The 21,364-nt window shown below is 42.4% G+C and overlaps 1 protein-coding gene and 1 pseudogene across 4 annotated transcripts; both read right to left on the reverse strand.

The window, feature by feature from the left end:
- Nucleotides 1–1,812: 1,812 nt before the first annotated feature.
- On the reverse strand, nt 1,813–9,038 carry LOC109765621 (glutamate dehydrogenase 1, mitochondrial-like). 4 transcript variants are annotated; one of them, XM_073502547.1, is made up of 6 exons: nt 8,627–9,038; nt 7,296–7,546; nt 6,099–7,139; nt 2,749–2,969; nt 2,471–2,609; nt 1,813–1,934 (listed from the first exon to the last, which is right to left on the reverse strand). In XM_073502547.1, the coding sequence occupies exons 1-3, from the start codon at nt 8,627–8,629 to the stop codon at nt 7,019–7,021; spliced, it is 375 nt and encodes a 124-aa protein (XP_073358648.1). In that variant the 5' UTR covers nt 8,630–9,038; the 3' UTR covers nt 1,813–1,934; nt 2,471–2,609; nt 2,749–2,969; nt 6,099–7,018. The 4 variants fall into 4 exon arrangements, with proteins under 4 accessions (XP_073358648.1, XP_073358650.1, XP_073358649.1 ...); XM_073502546.1 differs by lacking the exon at nt 1,813–1,934 and having other exon boundaries at nt 2,204–2,609; XM_073502549.1 differs by lacking the exons at nt 2,471–2,609; nt 2,749–2,969 and having other exon boundaries at nt 1,915–1,934.
- A 6,500-nt stretch (nt 9,039–15,538) lies between these two features.
- Nucleotides 15,539–18,854, reverse strand: LOC123495543 (two-component response regulator ORR29-like; annotated as a pseudogene).
- Between the last annotated feature and the right edge of the window lie 2,510 nt (nt 18,855–21,364).

Here is a 21,364-nt window from a genome sequence, read left to right on the forward strand (position 1 = left end):
CGGTCTTACTCGTTGAGGGTGACTCGTGGTGTTAACATTTCCGGATGACCCATTGTGCTAAAAGGGTTCCAGGGATTAATAGTGCTACTGATAATATACAACACATGGTGGTACTGATGTACCCGGATGACCCATAGTACTTGGTACTGCTGCAGACGCCGTTGGTGAGTCCGTCAGGATGGGGGAGAGCACGTGCCTCAAGACTACTGTCAAATTTGCTCGCGCCGTGATTGAGGTGTTTGGACCGGAGTATCTCAGAGAACCAAATGCACGGGACACAGAAGAAGTTGTTGGCTATTGGACAGGCAAGGGGGTTTCCAGGAATGCCCGGATCAATTGATTGCATGTAGTGGCAATGGAAAAACTGCCCCAAAGGTCCGCGGGTAATGTATCAAGGTCACACCAGAGAGGCCACCATCATACTAGAAGCGGTGGCATCACATGACTTATGGATTTGGCATGCTTTCTTTGGAATGCCCGGTTCTCACAACGGCATCAACGTGCTTCAACGATCTCCGGTGTTTAGGAGGCTTTGCAATGGGGAATCACCGCCGTGCAACTACGCTTGTCAACGGCCGGGACTACAACATGAGGTACCAACATTTGTTATTTACGTGCGACATTGTGGTGCATGATCGACGTGCATGTATTTGCATGGATTTGAGAGTCCGGATTTGAGATATGTGGATGCACAGAAGAAAATATGAGGGCCCGTCCGGATGCGCCCGCGGGCGTGCCCGGATGCGTCCGCGGGCATTTGAGGGGACGGATTTGCCAAATCCGATTGTAGATGCTCTAAAAATTCTTCATATCATTTCCTGACGAGGCCCCGGTCTGATTCGTTCAACGGCAATGCCTTCACTTTTGGTGAGCCACCTTGAAGGTCCGCAAAGCTGCATATCAACGATGGAGCCGCGTCGAGCTCGGGTGAGGAGGTGATCCATCATTCTTTTCTTCGATGGCTGATGTGGTGGTGCCGGAGGCAGGTGACAGGTGTTGGTGTCAAGGTCAGAGATGTTTTGCTATCTTTTCACTTATGTCATGTCGGCCTTTACGTGACTTGTACTTTGTTTTTTATGATATATGAATGAGACATGTACTACCATAGAAAAAAAAGAAGTTAACACACAATTAGTTTGGCCAAAGAGATCGCCTAAGCCCGGGCGCAAGCCAGAAACAGACGTGGCAGATTCTGAAGAAAAAAATGACGTGCCAAAAGAATTGGTGTTGATAGTAGAGCCTACAGCACCCATACAGTAACAACTGAACTGTAGAGGAGCTGAACCCACCACGCGCATATCTATCGGCCCTCCCAAACTTCTCTCCCACCTCCCCCATTATCTGCAACAACCTCCAATCCAACTGGCCTAGCCGGCTGCAACTCGATTCTCCACTCACATTCCATTCCAGCCGCCTTCTCACACGCGACCTTCTCCTCCAACGCCAGTCCCATCGCCGCCGCCCTGTTCACCGGCTGTAACGGAGCTGCCGTCCTCACCCACGGGAACGGAGCCGCCGGCGACCGCCCATCCGGCCTGCGGAATACGACGTCACTGCTTGTTCTTCATCCACACGTTGGATTGAAGGTGAGAATGCCGAATCTTGTCATCAGTTAGAACTAAGGCAACACATGAGATGATTTAAAACCAAAGAATGGATTCCGCTTACTCTGTGCATGAAGCCATCATGAGATCTTATGGGTTTTCTCTGAATTTTGCTCCGTCCACAGCATCGTGATCCGCCTCTCTATGCTCGTCGCTGGCGTCAAACTCTCTCCGTGGACACTTCATGCATTCAGCTTGAACGCCAACGCCGCCCTCCTGACCGGGGCGGTTGGAGCCGCCAGCCACACCCAACCACCCAGGGGATCGGAGCCAGCGGCCACCACCCACCTGGCCTGTGCGATACGACGGCACTGCTTCCTCTTCATCCACCTATTCGCATCACGGTTAGAACGCCTGGTATTTTTACACCCCTTAGAAACAGTGAGGTCAATATAATCCAAAACTTTGTATATAAATATCAAATGGCAGAATAAATACCACGTGTTGTTCACATTAACGACAGTAGAGAAAATTTAGTAAGTAATCATTAATCACCGATCAATCTGTGTGGTTAAGTACACCTCTGGAGAGGTAGTAACAAAGAAGTAATTAAATTAAATAGCTTATCATAGTAATTTTGTGCTCTGTAAGAAACAGGTGGAACAATTACAGTATGGTACAACCCCATAGCTTATGTTTATTCTCTGACATGACTCAGTCTCTGTTTGTGCATATTTTCAAGGAATGGCCAGTTCTCCTACAAGTTGTGCCGACACACAATTACCAGACTTAACCAATCAGGTATATTTTTTCCCAGTTAGGTGAAAATCTTTGAAAACACATAGTTCTTTTACCTTTACACGTATTTCAGGCTTTTTTGGACGAACTCAGTGTGAAACATGCAAATATGAGGTTAATGTGCTCACCGATAAGGTTCGCGCAAATGATTGATGGATTAGATGACGAGCACCTAAAGGCCATCTGCACTCAAACCGGTCTTGGAGGGCTAACAAAGATGAAGTCAGTGTCTCTCCGACGTATTATGTTGGTGCTGCTAGCGAAGAGCTACATCCACGACATGCAGAGTATTCACATTGCTGCTAAGGACATTTCTATAACTCCAACGGATGTCTATCAATTAATGGACCTTCCAATAGAGGGGAAAAATATATATATGGAAATGGGAAAACCAAAAGACGCAAACCTGTTAAGGGCTTATCAAACAGATGGAAGACTTAAGCTGAGTGACCTCGAGGACAAAATTAAAGCCTCCAAAACTCCAGATGATCATTTCATCAGGCGGTTTGTTTTGTATGCTATTGGCATTTTTTAGCACCCACGGTACAAGATTATGTCGACTCCAAATATTTCGTCCTTGTTGAAGACGTCGCAAGAATTCCCAATTTTAACTGGGGATGTTTCACACTGGACCATTTGATAACATCCATCAATACTTTTAATTATAAGGATCAAGTCAATCTACAAGGAAATATAGCTTTGCTCCAAGTAAGTGCTACAACAGTAGTTGTCATTCAACTATTATTCATATGATGCATATATCTCTATCATTGATGAACTAATATTTCCTATAGTTTTGGTATTGGGAACATGTTCGTGCTGAATCGATTTTGTATTCTCGTATACCCCGTTCGCTGATGGCACGGTGGGATGAAGCCACAGGTAAAATAAGACATGAGGCTTATGATAAAGGAGGCCTATATAATGGATTGGTACCTTTCTAGACTTGACTTCTTTATTTACCATATTTATTTCTTAGTACTGATTCTTTATATCTTTTCAAAGGTTGTCATGAACATCGGCGGTCTGGAGCCAACCAACATTACAAATGACCAGCATACCAACAAAGATACACATGCGCATGAAGATGCTATCTATCGACCACAACCACGAGGTCAAACTATGAGTAGCCAACAAGTAAGTTGCTCCAAGACACATCCTTCTCAATAACACAACAAAGGTCACACCTAACCACACTTATTTTTCTTCTAACAAAACGAGTTGACATTTCTTTTATGCAGATGGACATGATACTTCAAACCCAGAACGATCTATTTGCAGAACAAGAGAAAAAGTTGGTCAAACAAGTAGTAGAAGTAGAGCACAAATTAGATAAAAGAATAATCACCGTGACCGAGGACGTGATAAACATAAGGGATAAAATTGCCACTCAACCTAGGTTGTCCAAGCTGGAGGACGAAGTTGGAGACCTCAAAAGGGAAGTTGGAGACCTCAAAAGGGAACTCCAGGTAAGTGACACTACAACATCAATTTTACCCATAACTTCCTATATTTTCATTCTATGCATTTCATGTTACAGGAATTAAGATCCCTAGTTGAAACAAACAAACAATCAACGACGAACAATGCATACGTACAGGTGATAACTATGGCCCATAACCTTGCTAACATGAGCTAATTTCTGTTCATTGACCAACTCCTAATTTTAGGAACAAGAGCAACCAAGCAATGGCAAGTTTTCATCAACTCCTGGATTTGACGCATGGAAAGCACGGACTTCTGCTGGTACACCTAGTGCAAAACCTGTGGGGCAAAACGAGGAGTTGGACCAAGACATCCCACCACGGAAGCCTGTATTCAACAATGATTACATATTGACAGATGAAGACTATGAGGCTGCATTTTTCATCCGAGGGAGTCACGACCTTGTTGAGGTAGTTCACATCGAAGACATTGTGCTAACAGTTCATCAACTCAAGCCAAATGTTAGCAAACTATTCTTCGTCGATGACGTAAGGCCCGTATACTGCAATCTACATCAAGTATTCTAAATTGTGCCATATTACATGACTACAAATTTTGCAGGTTATTAATGCATATGCACACATTAGCAATGTTGCAACTGATGCTACATCATTCATTTCCACCGTAGAAAGCAGAAGATTGCTAGGCGAATTTGGGGGTATTCCAATGGGATGCAAAAGCCCACATGTTGCTAATGTAGCAACGAAATTTGTAGGACGCAAAATGGTATGCATATTTCCTGACTTGTTTAATTGTATATCTTGATTTTCCCTAAATTGAGTCCGCTTTAATTTTCTGCCAGGTACGTGTCCCAATGAATGTGCACAGCATGCACTGGTTATTACTCGTGTTTAATTTAGACAAAGAAGAGACCCAGGTCCTAAACTCCATCCAAGCATATCGTGACATTGCCAAGGAAACTGCACTGGTATGCTTGCTCTCTTGCTTCCTCTTACCTCATGTGACACTTTTTGAAATGCACTGACGCAATCCCTTGAATCACTCCTCATACACCAGGTGGAGTCCATTCAGGCGTGTATCAACGAAGCGGTCGAGGATGGCTTGGTAACACTGCCTAAACCCATCAATATTACCCAGTGGAAAACCACTTGCTATACTAACATACCACAACAGACGGATGGGTACGTATAGGCAGCTACATGATTCCTCACCTACATTACAATACTTAACTTCAACTTTACATCACAGTTATTCCTGTGGGGCGTACACACTCAAATACATGTTGACATGGGACGGAGACAAAATTACTGAGGATTTCACACAGGTCTGCCGAACACTAAATTACATTTGTAATCATGCACTATCTATGCTTCACCACTATCCTAACCTATGCGTCACTATCTAATTCAGGCAGAAATACATATTTTCAGCTGGAAAATATGTTCAAGCCTGCTGTGTTCGGATTGCAACAAGCTTCGGAAAAAATCATACAAGAATCCTATAGAGGTAAGTTCTACACAACTAGCATTTCATGTCATGTAGTTCCTACCTTTCATGAACACTATTTCCTCTACAGAAGGACGAGTACGAAGCCAGCATTCCAGAGGAACGAAAAGGTGCAGACGACGACGTCACGATTGTCAGCAACCCTGATGTTACAAACAAACCAGACACATCCGGTGCCCCAAAGCGTAAACGTGGACGCCCGAGGAAGAATGCCCCTCCTAGTAATCCAGTGAAACAACAATTTGACACAGAGACTATCGCTAAACAAGTGGAGTCAAAAAGACGCAAGCGCAAACCATCAAACGCCGTGTCCAGCCCATTCGTACAGCCATGAATGGGCTACACGGAGAGGCACTTCAAGGGCAGATCCAAATGATTGATCTTCATGGCATGTTCTTTGAATTAAAGACTACACTTATGTTCTAATGTTTTTGCATATTATTTGTATGCTTATGTCCATCCAAATGCTTGACTTTTCATTGGTTCTTTTTAGAAAAAACCCAACTAATGAGTTGCAAGATCCACTTCTATCATTTGCACCATCTGATCCATACCTTTCTGCATCGGAGTAACCTTACATCTAAAACACTACCATAAGTGACTACTTACAAACGCATGCTCCCCATTCTAACGGCGCCATACACTGCGTAAGTATACCGTTCTGGTTTAAGTGGATGATGATTATGGCTGAGGCAGGGTAATTAAGGAAGAAAAATCATAGCATATAGAACACATGAGCAATTATGTAAATATCATGGTTACACTACTATTTCTCACATCACGAGTTGAGTGGGAGATTATTACCTCGCCAGCAAAAAGAACAGAATCAATAATGCAGCTAGTTTGATGGATTACTTCAGTCCACTCCACAAGAAAAATTTCAGGCTGCAGCACCAGCAGTCAATGCACACACAGAACCATATTGTCAAATGCCAGCCTCTCCTGCAGAAAATAAGAAGGAATAGCATCAGGAACACCATGTACCATTTTTATACTGATATAGACATGTCGACAAGAGTTGGCACATTGCAGCTTGTGTTTTGCATCGAAACTAATGCGATACATGGAGCTAATGAATTTACAACTAATATATCTAGGCCTAAGTCTGTTGGGTAACAATACTGAAACAGATGTCCCAGCTAGCTTTACTCTAACAGAGTTCTGCTTACTAACTAGACAGCTAGGACGACAATGAGAACCAGGCAACCAGCATAAGATCATGGAAGAACAAACAGATGCTAAACTTGCTCATTGGCAAAATAGGTTGTGCACGCGAACATGACAGAGAGGACTAAAATAGGAGACATACTTCTTCTGTTCCATATTTGTTGACAATGATTATGGCTAAGGCATGATAATACACATGTAGCAACGCGTGCAAAGCGGGCAAGAAATTCATATGAAGTAGGCATTCTTCCAAATTGAGCCAATTCTGGTTTTCGAAGATATACTTTACATAACTACTTTCCATTTTCTACTGTGCCATACATTGCCTAAATATTCAGAACTATGTTTGAGGCGCGGGTCATGTATGTCTTGAGCTCCCGATTCACCTTCTCCTCGTCCCACATGAACCCCTGTATGTTCTGCACCCACTCGAAGCAGCTCACCATCACTCCGCCGGAGTTGGCCATGATGTCCGGTAGGATCAGCACGCCCTTCTTTGCCCGAATCTGCACCACGAACATGAACATTTCTCTGCTGTCAGTCAATGTGTGAATGTGTCAACAAATGCAGCTTAGTTTTGTGGCAAAATGTTGGTGTTCTTGCCTCGTGGCCTCGGGGTCTGTTGGGTGGTTAACAGCCTCGATGATGTACTTTGCTTTGATGGCATCAACATTGTCCCTAGTAGAAGAAGAAAATCGAACGGACTTTTTATTAACAAAAATGTATTCAGATACACAAAAAATAACAGCCAGGAGGATACTTTAACTGAGCTTCTGAGCAGTAATCTGATAAAGATTGGATGAAGTGAGATGGGACGAGGAAATAGAAGATTACTTGTTTATGACTCCTCCCAGAGCTGCCGGGATGAGCACGTCGCACTCTTCCGTGAGCAGCAAGGTCGGGTCGACGGCGTCGCCTCCGTCAAAGCCCTTGATCCCGCGGTTCTCTGCCGAGTGCTTCATCAGCTTGGCTATGTCAATGCCATTGGAGTTCTTGACAGCCCCTGTGACATCTCTGATGGAGACCACCTTGCCACCAGCTTCAGTGATCAATTGGGCAGCCCAAGAACCAATATTGCCAAATACCTGAAAAAGGCAAGAAGATGATAATTGCTCATCTGTGCAAAATGTAGATGAAGAAACATAGTTCTGGCCTTGCTCCACAATGTATGGCGCCATTGTACACAACGATTATTACTAGCATTGTGTAGGCATGCTTGTATATATTTGGCAGAATATATTACTTGTGGGTGCTCATTGTGTGCTCCTTTCCTCTTTAATTTCAGCGCGTGAAGTGGGAGATTAGAAAGATACTGACATATCAAGCACAGAACTTTGCAATTGCCACTGATGGTGTCTCCATTGTAAGCCTAAGCTTTGACAAGATGCTTGTCTCTAAATTATAAATGGGAAACATCTTAGCTTTGCGTGAAAATTAAAGAGATTGGCAAAATTTTCTCTGGCATTTTAAATGCGCAAAAGACCAAAGAAAAAGCAAATAATCTTAGTGAGTTCAGATAAAACAGAGAATTACCTTAAGAAGAGTTCAATTGCAATACCTTGATATTACACTAAAATTAAAAGCTGGATGGTCAGTCTAGTGGCAGGACAACAACCATCTTTTGGCAAATAAAACGTCTGCTTACAAATTTTACGTTTTCGGAAGCAGCCATGGATTTCACCTGGAAAAGAACATCAAAGAGAAAAAACAACGTCCTACAACTGCTCCATCAGACACGAATGGGCAGAATAAAGGGATATGTTGTATGTTCTTCCCTACGGCTAAACAATTGCTGAAAACTGTCACTTTCCTAAACCAGAAGGGTTGCAGTAGCAAATTTCCACTTAGTAGTGAGCAAGTGTAGATGATTTTGGTCCTTCTGTCTTCTATCATTCCTTATCCAAGATGGCAAATTATGGCACAAACAATGTATAACTTATTAATATGATTCCTGCGCTTTGTACGTGACGAACAATAACACTGCAAATATCATTCTACAAGAAATTTGATTCCTCTCCAGGGTAACTGGATAGCTCCCCATGTGCATCAATCGACAAAGCACAAATCTATCGCGTATCTACGCCGCTAGACCATCGCACATCCAACCACTTCCTCGCTTGGAACCACCGAATTGAACTGCCCAATCAACAAGAGACCGTACGTACCATGTCGGGCAGGATGACCTGCAGGCCGGCGGGGCCGGTGTCAACCTGGGCGACCTCGACCAGCAGCGGCGACTGCAGTGTTGGTAAGGTCGACGACTAGATGCAGGAGTTGGGGACGACCTCGTCCGGGCACGGCTGCTCCCCCTCCTTGGCGGCATGGGCGGACAAGACCTCTTCTGGGTGAGGCCGAGGTCAGCGACGGGAGTCCGGCGACGCCGCTGAAGGTGCCGCCGCCACGACCACCCGCCTCCTCCGCCGAAGATGCCCCCGCCGCTGCTGAACATGGACGCCGATCTGGTCGATGACTCAGCGAGGAGCGGGGAGGAGAAGGCGCAGGACAAGCGGCTGAGCCGGCGGCGCAGCGACCGGCAGAGGAGGAGGCGCGGAGAGGGGGGGAAGAAGCGTGCGGCGGCGCAGCAACACGGCAGAGGAGGAGGCGCGGAGAGGGGATCGACAGAGGGGGAAGAACCGTGCGTGGCTAGGTTTCTTTTTCCTTTTCTCCCAGCGCTGCACACTAAATTGGACGAATCTACCCTTTTGAAAAATGATTAGCCCCACCATAATCTTGTAATGGTCCCACAGTTATTTGTAATTTCATGTAATTTTACTCTCGTAACTCCTCGTAACTCCTATTTCTCCACCGTTTGATCGTAGTGAATGGACGGCTCCTAAATTCGCCAATCACTGTAACAGTTGTAATTAAAAATATAAGCTTTGTATTTGAACGCCTCGCCCCTTTGTGCCACATGTGGCGTAAAATTTGCACGCCTTGCCCCTTCGTGCCACAAATCTACTTCCTTTCCACAATCCTTACAAACGGTGCTAACTACAAGAGTATGATCAAATATATCGAACAACCACAAGGCAACCTAGGATGAAGTGAACTTGGTGACAGACTTGGTGCTTTCGGATATCGTGCTTGGCGAGCTTGCGGGGAAGAATGAGCTAGACGTAGGTATGAATCTTGCGGGAGGTGATGGTGGGCTTCTTGTTGTAAGGCACTAGCTTAACTGACTCAAAGTTCACAAGTTACAATGGCGAGCCATGCATGGCCAGATGGCAATGGTCCTATAGAGGCTACTAGACAAATATCAAAGTCCAATATTATCCATGAACAATCTATCTCAAATATTTCTCAAAAAAATAATCTCAACTGCCGTCTTGTGATTTATAACCCACCATTGTCAGTCTACATACCAAGATTAAACATGCGTCACTAGCTCACCAGACTATATCGAGAAAAGGTTTGCCTAACCCTAGTTTGCCTCGTGTGTCACTTCTCTACTACTATTAAAAGAGCAAACTTGAGTACCCCTAAAACCACACAACAAATTATACACAGGAGTATCAGAGACGTTAGATCAATCAAACTAACTCATATCTGACAATCCATATTACATCTCTACTACTATTAAAAGAGCAAACTTGAGTACCCCTAAAACCACACAACAAATTGTACACAGGAGTACCAGAGACGTTAGATCAATCAAACTAACTCATATCTGACAATCCATATTACATCAAAGATCAGCTGCACAAATTAACGCTCCAGATTAAATGTTCTGCCAGGCAGACTCTACGCACGTCCTGCCCCCCGCGATGCGCGATCCACCCCAGGCAAACAAACCTCCGCACATCAAGCCGCTAAACGCATCATCCCCTACCCCCAACAGCGCCCCGCCTCCCTCCCCACCGTCGTGCTCCCCTCTCCCCACGAACGCCCTCCCCGCCTCCGCTGCTGCCCGCGCAACAGACGCCATCGTTGCGGTCGCCGATCCGCTCAAGACCCCAAAGCACGCCGCGAGGACCTGGAAGGCCACCACGGAGCTGACGCCGCTCCCTCCGGGCCTGCTGCACCAAGGAAAAGCGGATCGAGTGGGCGCGGAAGGAGCCGAGGTCGGCACGCCTCCGTCGCGTGGACGTGTCGGCGGCGAACAGGGTGTCCCCCAAGAACCAGTCGTGGGCCAAGAAGACGGTGATGTCCCACGCAGACGTCGCACAAGTTCCTAGTGGCAGCATGATGAGTGGGCTCAAGCAGTGATCCGGCGTCAGCTTGATATCGTGGACTATCAGGATATCATCCTGATGCGTGGTGATCAATTCAGTCATGGTGAGAAGATGAGCTCTGCTCTGCTATACTCAAAAGTGTGCACCACAAAGGAACGAGAAACTCTGAAACTGTACATGGGTCAGTGATCTATGGATCAGTTACATTTCGCTTGATCTTTTTTTTATCTTTCAAGGATACCAGCAGTTGGTTTCGTTTTCAAACTAATTAGGTAGATATTTGTGCAAGTTTATAGAAATTTGTCATGCTTAGCTAGCTGCTCTAGCAGTCATTTGAATCTGTGTTTGGGTTAATTTTTGAGGTCTGGTCTGGCACAACTATATTTCAACGGAGGTAGGAGACACTCATGAGGCAAGATCACTTCACAAGGGCTGTTATAGCAAAGAAAATCGCTGGGTCTGCAATTATGGATCAAAGGTAAGCTCTTCTTGCTTCTTCCATGATCAATTAGGCTTTAAAATAACTCTTTCCTAGATCATGCTTGAAATACTAAATATGTTATCTGCAGGACAGAGAAAAGATCCAAATTCGTTGATGGAGTTAGAGCTTCCGTACAGCAGAGTCTTAGGTAATTTATGTTCTGACCAAGATTTTACTACAGAACCAAATTATGAATGCTTAATCTGAGCTATTTCTCACTCAGTTTCCTCTAGGTCTCTACCAATTATTGTTTTTCTTTTGAGGTGGATGCAGCTGCTGATCACACTTTAACCACACGTCAATTGCACGAGTGGTGCGGCGCCATCCTGTACCACAAATCATGCCAAGAATGATGGGTGGTGTAATCCTATGCTAGCTATAGTGCTAGACTTATTTCGGAAACTCTTGGAGCTCATCTTTTGGCCTGAAACACCAAGAACTAACCTGCCACCGCACTGACTACTGATTAATACAATGGAGTTCATTTGATCCATCTGATAAATTACCTATTGGCGAATAAGCGTGAAAAGTAATCACCCACTCTTTCCGCAGTGGAATTCGGGTATGCCCGCTCATCTATTTATTTGACTGTTGTTATAGATAGGTTCATCCGGGTCTGAAATGTTAATGGAGTTGTTTCATTCCTCACACAATCCCTTTCAATTGGATCACTTCTCCTTTTTGAATTACTCTATATTCCATACATATATGTTTATTATGTTAATCGAGACTTTAGAGCAAGACATTTATTTTGTTGATATTACCTTCAAGGGAACATGGTACCTACGATGCAGGAGGACCATTGGAAATCAGTTTTAAATCTAATCAAGTGTATACTTCTCTTTTGTCTCTTCTGCAGCCATGATGTTAAGAAGTTCAGTGTAGGCAGGAGAAAAAAATCTTGGTAAGCTACAATCTTCTGATCACAATCTTACTTTTTTTATTACTCTTATTGGTGCTTCCGTTACTTTCTACTGAATATGCTCAATGGGCTAGGGAGTGGACCTTTTTAGTAAGTTATTATGTATAATGGGGGATTACTTGATTTGCTCATCCTTATCTGGTTAGCGATCCCGTGCAAACTCAAGTGATAATTTGTGCATGTTGTCTTTTTAGTCCTATAAATTTAATAAGCCAACACCTTTCATTTAAACAAAGTCGAGATCACACATCAATTTTTGACCTAGAGCCCTTTCATTGCCAATAACTATAAGAGCAGCTTTTGCATGGTAATTGATAGCTCTTCCTCTCAGGTATGTTCTCTTTTTAGCATAATCATATCCCAGTGTGTTGTATATTCTTTTCTCCAGTGAGGGTCTGTTGCATGACCAATTCATTTCTCCTTTCTATCTGATTGCCAGACTGCTGACGACTTTCTGATAATTTGTATGTCTTTTTTGACTGGCCATTAGTTTCTGAAATTAAGGTACTGTGATTTGGGAGGAATAGATGTGTACACACTGTTGTTACATTGCAGGAGGGTGATTTGTAGTCATTTCCTATTGTGTATGCTCTGTTCTGCATGTTCAGATTGTCCTTTAGCAGCAATAGGTCTGTGCTTTTTAACTGTGTTTTAGTTGTTCATTTTGAATTGCAGCAAAAATGTCATGTTTAATAATCCTCCAGCAGAGTAGTAATCTTTAGAGGTTCGGTAGTTAACTCTTGCATTTCGGATACTGTAGAGGAGTATGTTCATATGGTCAAGGATGGTATCATCGACCCTGTGAAAGTGATCCAAACTACACTTCAAAATGCAGCAAGGTACAACTTCAGTTCTCTAACCATGTACTTTATGTATGACCATGGCCATTAGTTCATGTATTTGTTTACTGACGGTAACTATTTCATCTGATGGTACTGCTATCGTGTCACACAGAACAAGTACTCTGATGATGGCAAGAAGCATAATGTTAAATGAACTGGGTAATGTTGAGGTTGATGATAGCTTGCTTGTGTAAGTTTTTATAAGTTGTACATTATATGGATGAGATCATGAATGTGGTCTGAATAAATGTCTGTCCAGTGTACAAAGCCATGAAACTGGATTCAGAAATAAGAAATGGTCGCTTCGACGATGGCGGTGGCGGGCACCGTGGCGTGGACGACGGTGATCCCCTCGGCGGCGGCGATCCGCAGCAGGTCATGCTGGCTCTGCACAGGCTCGCCGGCATGAATTGACCCCCTTCCGCCGCCCTACGCCCCACCAGCTCGGCGTTCACCTCCACAGACGCCTACTGGCACACGAACTTCACCAGAATTCACTTGCGAGAGATTAATGTGTTTGGGGAACTATATATTGAAAAAGTGTGTATTTTTGCAAGAGGAGATATAATTGATGCAACTTATATGAAAGATGGTCTGATATTTGGATTAAAGAGGCATACTGATTCATCTTTTAAAAAAAGGCATACTAATTCACGAAGAATAATATTTCAAATTTTCTGGATGTTTGATATAATGTATGTTTGTGTTAGACGTGCGTTGCACGTGCATGCTTACTAGTTATAGACAGGAAAAAAAGTGCATTAGCGCACATGGACACCTAGGATTATTGTGCGATATAATCAAACAGAAAACCCATGCACTCGGCGAGGCGCCGCCACGAGCTCATTCTTGACTGGTAGACGCCACGATACTTGTGCCCGTCTTGGGATATAACCAAGAGTGGCAAGGCCCTCCAGCTGCAGGTTCGACACCAAGGATATGATCCAGTTCCCCTTGGTGGTGTTAGTGACGACGCCACTCTTGTTAGCAGGGTTCTTGCCCTTGCCGATAGCGCCGCCCCACGCACCAGTTCCTCCCTTTTCAGTTGGTTTTTTCGTGCACCATTAGTGTTCCCTAGAATGTTGTGGTGTATCAGTAGGCCAGGAGTGCAGCCATAAAGCCACAGAGCGTCCAGATCACACCAGGAGCTGTTATTTCGTTGGCGCCAAAGGCCGAAACTCGGCCCGTTGACCCACGATTCAACCATGTCCTGCTACCTGACCAACAATGTATTAGTTACAGCTTCATATAGTTAGCCTCGTTTCTCGGATGCATTTGGGTTTTTTCGTCATGGTCGCAACGAGTCATCTAGTTGTATAAATATACAATCAACCCCATGGCAAGTATTTCTATTGTTTTAGCTACTATTCCATGTTATTAGGCCTGGGCCTAGGGGCGTGCGACTTGTGCAATGGCACAAGGCCTTCAAATTTTAGGGGCCCTAAATTTCCGAGGTGTCAATTCAGCCCACATGCTACAAGCCCATTACTGCCGCCTGGCAAGCCCACGCGGTTGCGCGTGTCTTTTTTTTTTTGCGCATGTCAATTCCTATTCATTGCTTATTTGTGGCAGATTGCCGTTGTTACGCACATGCAGCACACTCATGGGCAGACTCAATTAGCGCTACAAGTTTAGGAGCCTTCTAGAAGGTTCCGGTCCAGTTCATGTAGGGTTTTTTCTTCCTTTTGGTTCTTTTACAGGTTTTCTTCTGTTTCTTTTTTCTGTTTCATGTTTTTGTCCAAAATTATTTTAAAATTTCAAATATTGTTCAGAATTTCATAAAATTTCATGTTCTTAAAAATTGTTCTCAAATTTAAAAAATGTTTGTGTTTTAAGAAATTCTTCAGAATCTCAAAAAAATTCCTTTTTTTCAAAATTTGTTCATAGAGTGAAAAAATGTTGGCATTTTAAAAAATTGTTCCTGATCTCAAAAAATGTTTGCGTTTCTTCAAGAAAAAGTTCAGAAAGAAAGCTTGGAAATTTAAAAAATTGTTCGGTTTTTCAAAAAAATGTTGGAAATTTCACATAAGTGTTCGCGCTTTCCAAACTTGAAAGAATTTCATGTTTTCAAAATATGTTCACTGTTTCCGAAACAATTTGAACCGCAGTACAGTAAGCCTCATGCTTCTCTATGTGCGCCGCACCCTCGATGTACTCCCGTTGGGCACGACCACGATCAGGCAAGGGTCCTGGATTATCTAAAAATAAAAGGCAAGGGCCCTAGAATCTGGAAGAAGGCCTGCCTGGACAACTCGACGAGTGATGGGGCATCTCCATGTCAGACCGAGTGAGCAGCGGGGGAGAAGGCCGTTGAACGTGCCGCCGCCGGTTTGGTAGCCGGGCAACATCGTGAGCTATTGGAACATGAGCTCGCCGTCGTTGCCCGTTGCTGGTAGCCGAGGGCGGCGACACGCGAACGGAGACCTGGTTGGTACTTTCCCATATATAGAGAGATCGAGGTGGCGCGCTCGAACCTCGAAGCAGCCAAGCGGTAGCCCGCAACTGACTCTACGGGTGGAGCTGGGTTCGTCGGCGACCTGGATGTCCATGAGGGACGCCTAATCGTCTTTTTCGTCCAAACTGGTACGTTGTCGTTCTCATGCATGAATAATTTACAAGAATAGTGAACTAGTATATCTAGTATAAATCGGAGAGTAAGCTATCTGATTTCTTAGTTTCCAGAACTCACTCATGATTCAATCTTTATGGACTGTCTTGGTAAATCTTTCAAAGAAAATTATGGCACTTTGATTAGGCCCCATTTCAGAGTTTGCCACAGGGCCTGAATATTATCTGCCCGACCCTACATGTTAATCTTCAACTCACCATAAAGTCTAGTGAGAGTTTAAGTCTATACTCAATATCTAGTTGATTTAAGGTACCTCCACCTAATCAGAATCCTCGGAATCTGGATAGTCTACAAGGCCCTCAACCGGAACCTTACTTATGTTGGAGACTTGGTCATGATGATAATTGTTCCTGAATGTGATCGCATGTGCAGCTCTTGAATTGTATGTTTGAGCAGCAACTTGATCCTGACTAGATGAATTTGAGCCATTAGCTTCATCAACGATGCCATCTTCTCCTGTTATATGTCCTATAACTTCGCATGGTTCGTCACTAGAAGGACCATTGGAATACTGGAACTCGTCAAAAACAACCCCAAGTTGTAAGGCTCTTCGCATTGCTGCAGATACATCAACGCCTTGAGTGTCTCCAAACAAGCTTGGCATCTGAGATGAATTAGAAAGACTAATATATCACTGAAGTTTTAACTTTATTCTCTAAGTAATATAATATATAAATAATTTTCCATTGTTAGCCCACCATTGTTCTTTGGACTACGTCTTCTGAATGATAGCCGGGCGTGTAAGGGATTGTATGGCGAGTCTTCACGGATTTAGAACTTGAGGCACAATTCCCGTAGCTATCCATTAACTTTGCCATGTTTTGTTCCCTTTCCATGCGTTTTCGATGTTTCTTGAAAATATTAAATACACAATTGTTAGTAGACAATCATTCAAAGATGACAACTTTAGCTTCATAAATTTGGTACCAGAAAACACTATATAATATCGGCCTTTTGTTTTGTTGTTCAATTCTTTTTTTTTGTTTCACTCTTCATCTATTTTGTTAAGTTACAAACAAAAGCATTTTATATTAATTTTTCAAATACAAGACACTTTGGCTTATTTCAGTCAAATTACATGTTTGACTTAGCTCATTTGAAATGACTCCATACATGCTCCAAAGTACAAATAAATGTATATTGGGAACACACCTGTAGATGCGCAGAAATTTGTTTCGTCGTAACAGTGTCCATGTTCATGATTATCTTTATCTTGCTGGGCGATGCATCTGAAATGAATTAACAGATATAATTTCATATTATCGATTTTAAATCCAGAAGGCTAATCCCGAAGTGAAAGTGCTTGGGCCTAAGATGGGTAGTTACTTGCTCCAAGTATTTGAAGAGCATATAAAAACTTGCTCTCTAGGAAAGGTATCCATTTGAGTTGAGTGGTCGTTTTAGTTCCATCCTTTTGCTGTGCTACGGACTCTCCAACTTCTTTTCCATGTTGGGCTTTATCTCCAACACCTGCGTGTGCACAACATAATACTTTAATATTAGCAGTTTCATGTTTTCGTGCAATAACAAAGGAAGACAAGACTTATTTTACTTGACACAATTCATGTTACTACAACATTGAGAAAATTAATATAATGTTCTGGAAAGCATGCACCAAAACCGACGTCTCTAACTTTTACTACTATTACATATAGCTGATTTCCCGTGCATTACAACGGAGGCATACATATTCTAGTGATTAAACACCAATCGTATCCGACATATACCTTATACCCACCATATTCTAATGCATGAAGTGATTTGATCTGATTTGACCGAGTTAATGCAAAATATTTGATTTGATTTGATTGACTTAATGCAAAAGATTTGCTTTGATTTTCTTTTATTGCCCGTGTCCGACATATAGCTAGAACGACCGATTTGATTTGCTTGAGTTAAAGCAAACCTTACACCCACCAAGAGGGGCACTGCAAAATATTTAGTTTGATTTGATTGGATTAATGCATGATGTGAGCGAGGGGAGGCTTTACCAATGAACATACGACCACCTCACCTTAATAGTAGAGATTCATCAAAGCACCTATCTTTTGAACCTCTTAAACTTTTGCCAAAATAATGGTCGTTCTACATTGGGGGGGGGGGGGGGGGGGTTCAAACTCATGGCGAAAGTTTGACACAAAATTTGTGCTCTTGTAAACATGGAAGGAGAGAGTAATTATTTTCCTTGGTGAAGAAAAATAGATAGACATGAGAAATAATTCAAGGGAAGCAATGATATTTACTCTTACTCTCACTTTTTGTGCCAATCTATAAAAAGAAATCTACTTTGAAAGATATATTGTACTCCAAAGATTATTTGGATTGGCCAAGTGAAAAGTTGTACGTCAATAGATTTTCAATGAACCATTAGATTATAGTGTTAAGTTATTTCGTACAAACTATAAGCATAAATACTTGGTCATAAGATGTTAATTTTGACCTTGAAATAGATACTTCATCCTGTTCAGCCTAAGAACTTTTACATCAAGATGTTGCCACATATTGTGAATGGTATTAGCATCAAGAGGCTTCTTCGCCAAAAAAGAGCACCAAGTTGAATAGATCTCTTCATTGTGTAGATTGTTGTTTCTGTTGACATCACTACTTAAAAAAAATAAAAGACTTCTCAATGTCACATAAAAGAAGATGCATGTGCATGCAGTTGGAGACAAATAATTCATGAACATACTAATCACTTGAAGGTTTCTATGCATATCTTTGGCAGCTTCCAAGAACTGAAAGCCATTCAACTCTTCCATGTCCACTGCTGCCATGATGAAATCAACATCATGTGCTTTCTTTTCAAGAATACCGAGTGCTTCTATGGGACTTGTATATACTGCCACTGGAAAGACAAGATCAACTTCACTATCTAAATGTAACGACATCTCAGAACATGAGAATAAATGGTTTCCACGAAACATGAAAAGGTGTATATTTTCATAAAGATGAATATAGTTCCTCTTTCATGGGATGTAGAAAACCTTACCATAATAGTTCAATTCAGAGAGCATGGATTTTGCAGAGTTGGCATGAAACTCATCTTCATCAATGACCATCACGCTAAGTGCATCTGAGGGTCGTCCTTTTGCTCTTTCTGCCATGGGGTTTCTCAAAACTAGAGCTCTATTTGCTTCTATTTTTGTGTATGTGTGAATGTGGCAACTGGGCATTGGTGGCTATTTATAGCTCAACAGGGTTTCTTCCGTTTCGCATAGTCATATGTATAATATATATAAAAATAACATAATACATTACTATCGTTTTGCAAAAGAGCTAATAGCACAAAGTGGGCAGGTGTGGTCCAGGCATCCTACATGGTGACACACATGGTGGGATAGAATCCGACACAACAATAAATGAATCACAGCCCCCCCCCCCCCCCCCCCCCCCCCCGAAAAAGAGTTACCACCAAATGTAGATTGTCCAATAACCACGAAAGTACTAGCTACATAATATGTTTCAAATATATACAAACCAAGCACACATATATGATCTGTTACACTTAAAGTAATAGAGAAAATCTATGTGTGCACTTGTATTTATATTTGTGTATAGTAGACATCGAATTCGAAAACGACAAAGCGTAATGACATAACACATTGTCGCACGGATGCGACGACAACGTAAAAACAAAACCACAATTATAACCACATTTTTCGGAGGAGCATCACTCAGCGGCGATTCTACGTGTAAGTTGTGGGGTCAGCTGACCGCAAAACCTTTTTTTGTATTGCAAGTTTAGTTATGTTTGTATTTGTGTAAAAAAGGACATTTAAAAGTGATTAGTGCACTTGAAACCACAACTTTTTGGTGCTGGCACCGTCACTGGCTGAACTAATCAAAATGACAAAGTGATGTCGCATGGATGTGAACATAATGTAATGGCGAGATCAAAGTTATAACCGCATTCTCCTAAGGAGTTGTAATATTGTTAAACAATGAACTTAGAGTCAGTGTTTACGTGTGACCCTAAAATTTTAGAATTAAATAACATTGCTTTGAGTGGTGATTTCCTCCGTGAGGTCCATAAGTCTGCACGAGAAACAAAGTTTCAAACATAATAGAGTACTCTACTTTAAGTACTGGTTTATCATAGCCAAGCAGTCTAATTAACATGGTCTCCTAAATTGTGAATAGTGAAATTTTGTATGGACCGCTAGAAACTAGAATATTTACAAAATGTGTAGCGCCATTTGGATGGTCTGATGTCATTGGTCCGCGGATATCTGATATGGGTGGTCAGAAGTTAGAATGGATACAAAGTGGGTTGCAACCTTTGGACGATCAGATGTCATCGGTCAACCGATATCTAGTATGGATGGTCAAAAGTTAGAATGATTACAAAGTGGGCTGCATCCTTTGGATGGTCTGATGTCACCGGTCAGCAGATATCCGATATGGATGGTCAAAAGTTAGACTAGATACAAGTGGGCTGCACTCTTTGAATGTTTGTGATATCAGTTACACTACATTAACTATAAGGTTTATGTTCTCGCACCCCTCAACCACTAATGGTCTCAAATAAATGAATCTAGCTCTTGTTTTTAATCAAATCAGGTTGTGTAGATTCATGATTTCACATTTACGCATGAGATTAACTATAATGTTTATGTTCTCGCACCCCTCAACCACTAACGGTCTCAAATAAATGAACCTAGCTCTTGTTTTTAATCAAATCAGGTTGTGTAGATTCATGGTTTCACATTTACACATGGTGGTCTCTTTATGACGTGTGTCCAGTCATATTTCTCCATGCATGCAGCCTAAACAAGTGAATGTTTGTCACACTGGCTTTTGGTGTATATGCATACCACTTCCCAATGTACATTTTTCTTTTGAATTACTGATCAAACACCCTTATACAACTTCAAAGATATCACAGACGGAGACTCTATTATGTTTTCTTCTTTGAGAAACATAGTACAAAGGCAGACATTCACATACATGCATGAACACTCACCCCTATGAACGCACACACTCATAGCCCATCTCATGAGAACCTCCGAGAGACAAGACCGGCAAATCTTGGGACGGAATTTCTCCGACGAGCCAAAAAATAGATAATTATCATAATATTTCTTTCACAGATAAGGTAAGCATCATCACTGTCAGAAAAAAATGAGCTGAAACAATTCATTCGATAAATGCACAGTGACTCGTGTCTGTTGTATATTATAGTGTCGGATAGGAAACTATGGCACATATGTGTACTGCAGCTATGAATATATAAATGATGAGATGCTTTAATAAATATATATTTTTGTAAACACATGACCACCATTATAGTTCGGTACATTTAGAATCATGCAAAAACATCACAATGGCTGGGGCACCTGTCACCGTAATGAGGTAGGGTCATCGTCGGCATCCATGTCTGACGTGTACATGCTCAACCAAAAAAAGCAGTGCGGCTCGCCTCCACCATTGCTGACGGCGAGCTCGTCTACGTCTAGGTCACACCCATTCATGAACTCATAAGAGGCTATTCCTTATTTGGTCATAGTGGGGATGTAACAGGGGGGAAATTGTATTTTCTTGCCTCACTCAACACCATTAGTAACCAAAATTGACGGAATTTCATATAAGGAACAAAACTTCAACCATGTGTCAAATATGGAAGATTTTTTCAAGGACAAATATGAAACCACATTTTTATTCAGGGTCAAATAAGGAATTCTCTAAAGAAGGAAAAGAGTGAAACCTTAATGAATTTATCACTGCAAGTCCACAACCACCGTTTCACCTCCCCAACGAGAGTTGTGGTGAGAAAGAGTGGACTGACTGGGAAGAGCATTAATGAGATGGTAGGTATATTATGGTTGTCTATCCTTGAGAGTGTTCTTTTTCAAGAGGG

The sequence above is a fragment of the Aegilops tauschii genome, chromosome 6, assembly GCF_002575655.3.
Source record: "Aegilops tauschii subsp. strangulata cultivar AL8/78 chromosome 6, Aet v6.0, whole genome shotgun sequence".
Classification (NCBI taxonomy): domain Eukaryota; kingdom Viridiplantae; phylum Streptophyta; class Magnoliopsida; order Poales; family Poaceae; genus Aegilops; species Aegilops tauschii.

What these genes read in the sequence shown, in the direction of transcription:
- LOC109765621 (XM_073502547.1), bottom strand. An exon ending in CTGGGAGGAGTCATAAACAA is followed by an intron (nt 7,140 to 7,295) that starts GTAATCTTCTAT and finishes TTCTTCTACTAG; the next exon opens with GGACAATGTTGATGCCATCA.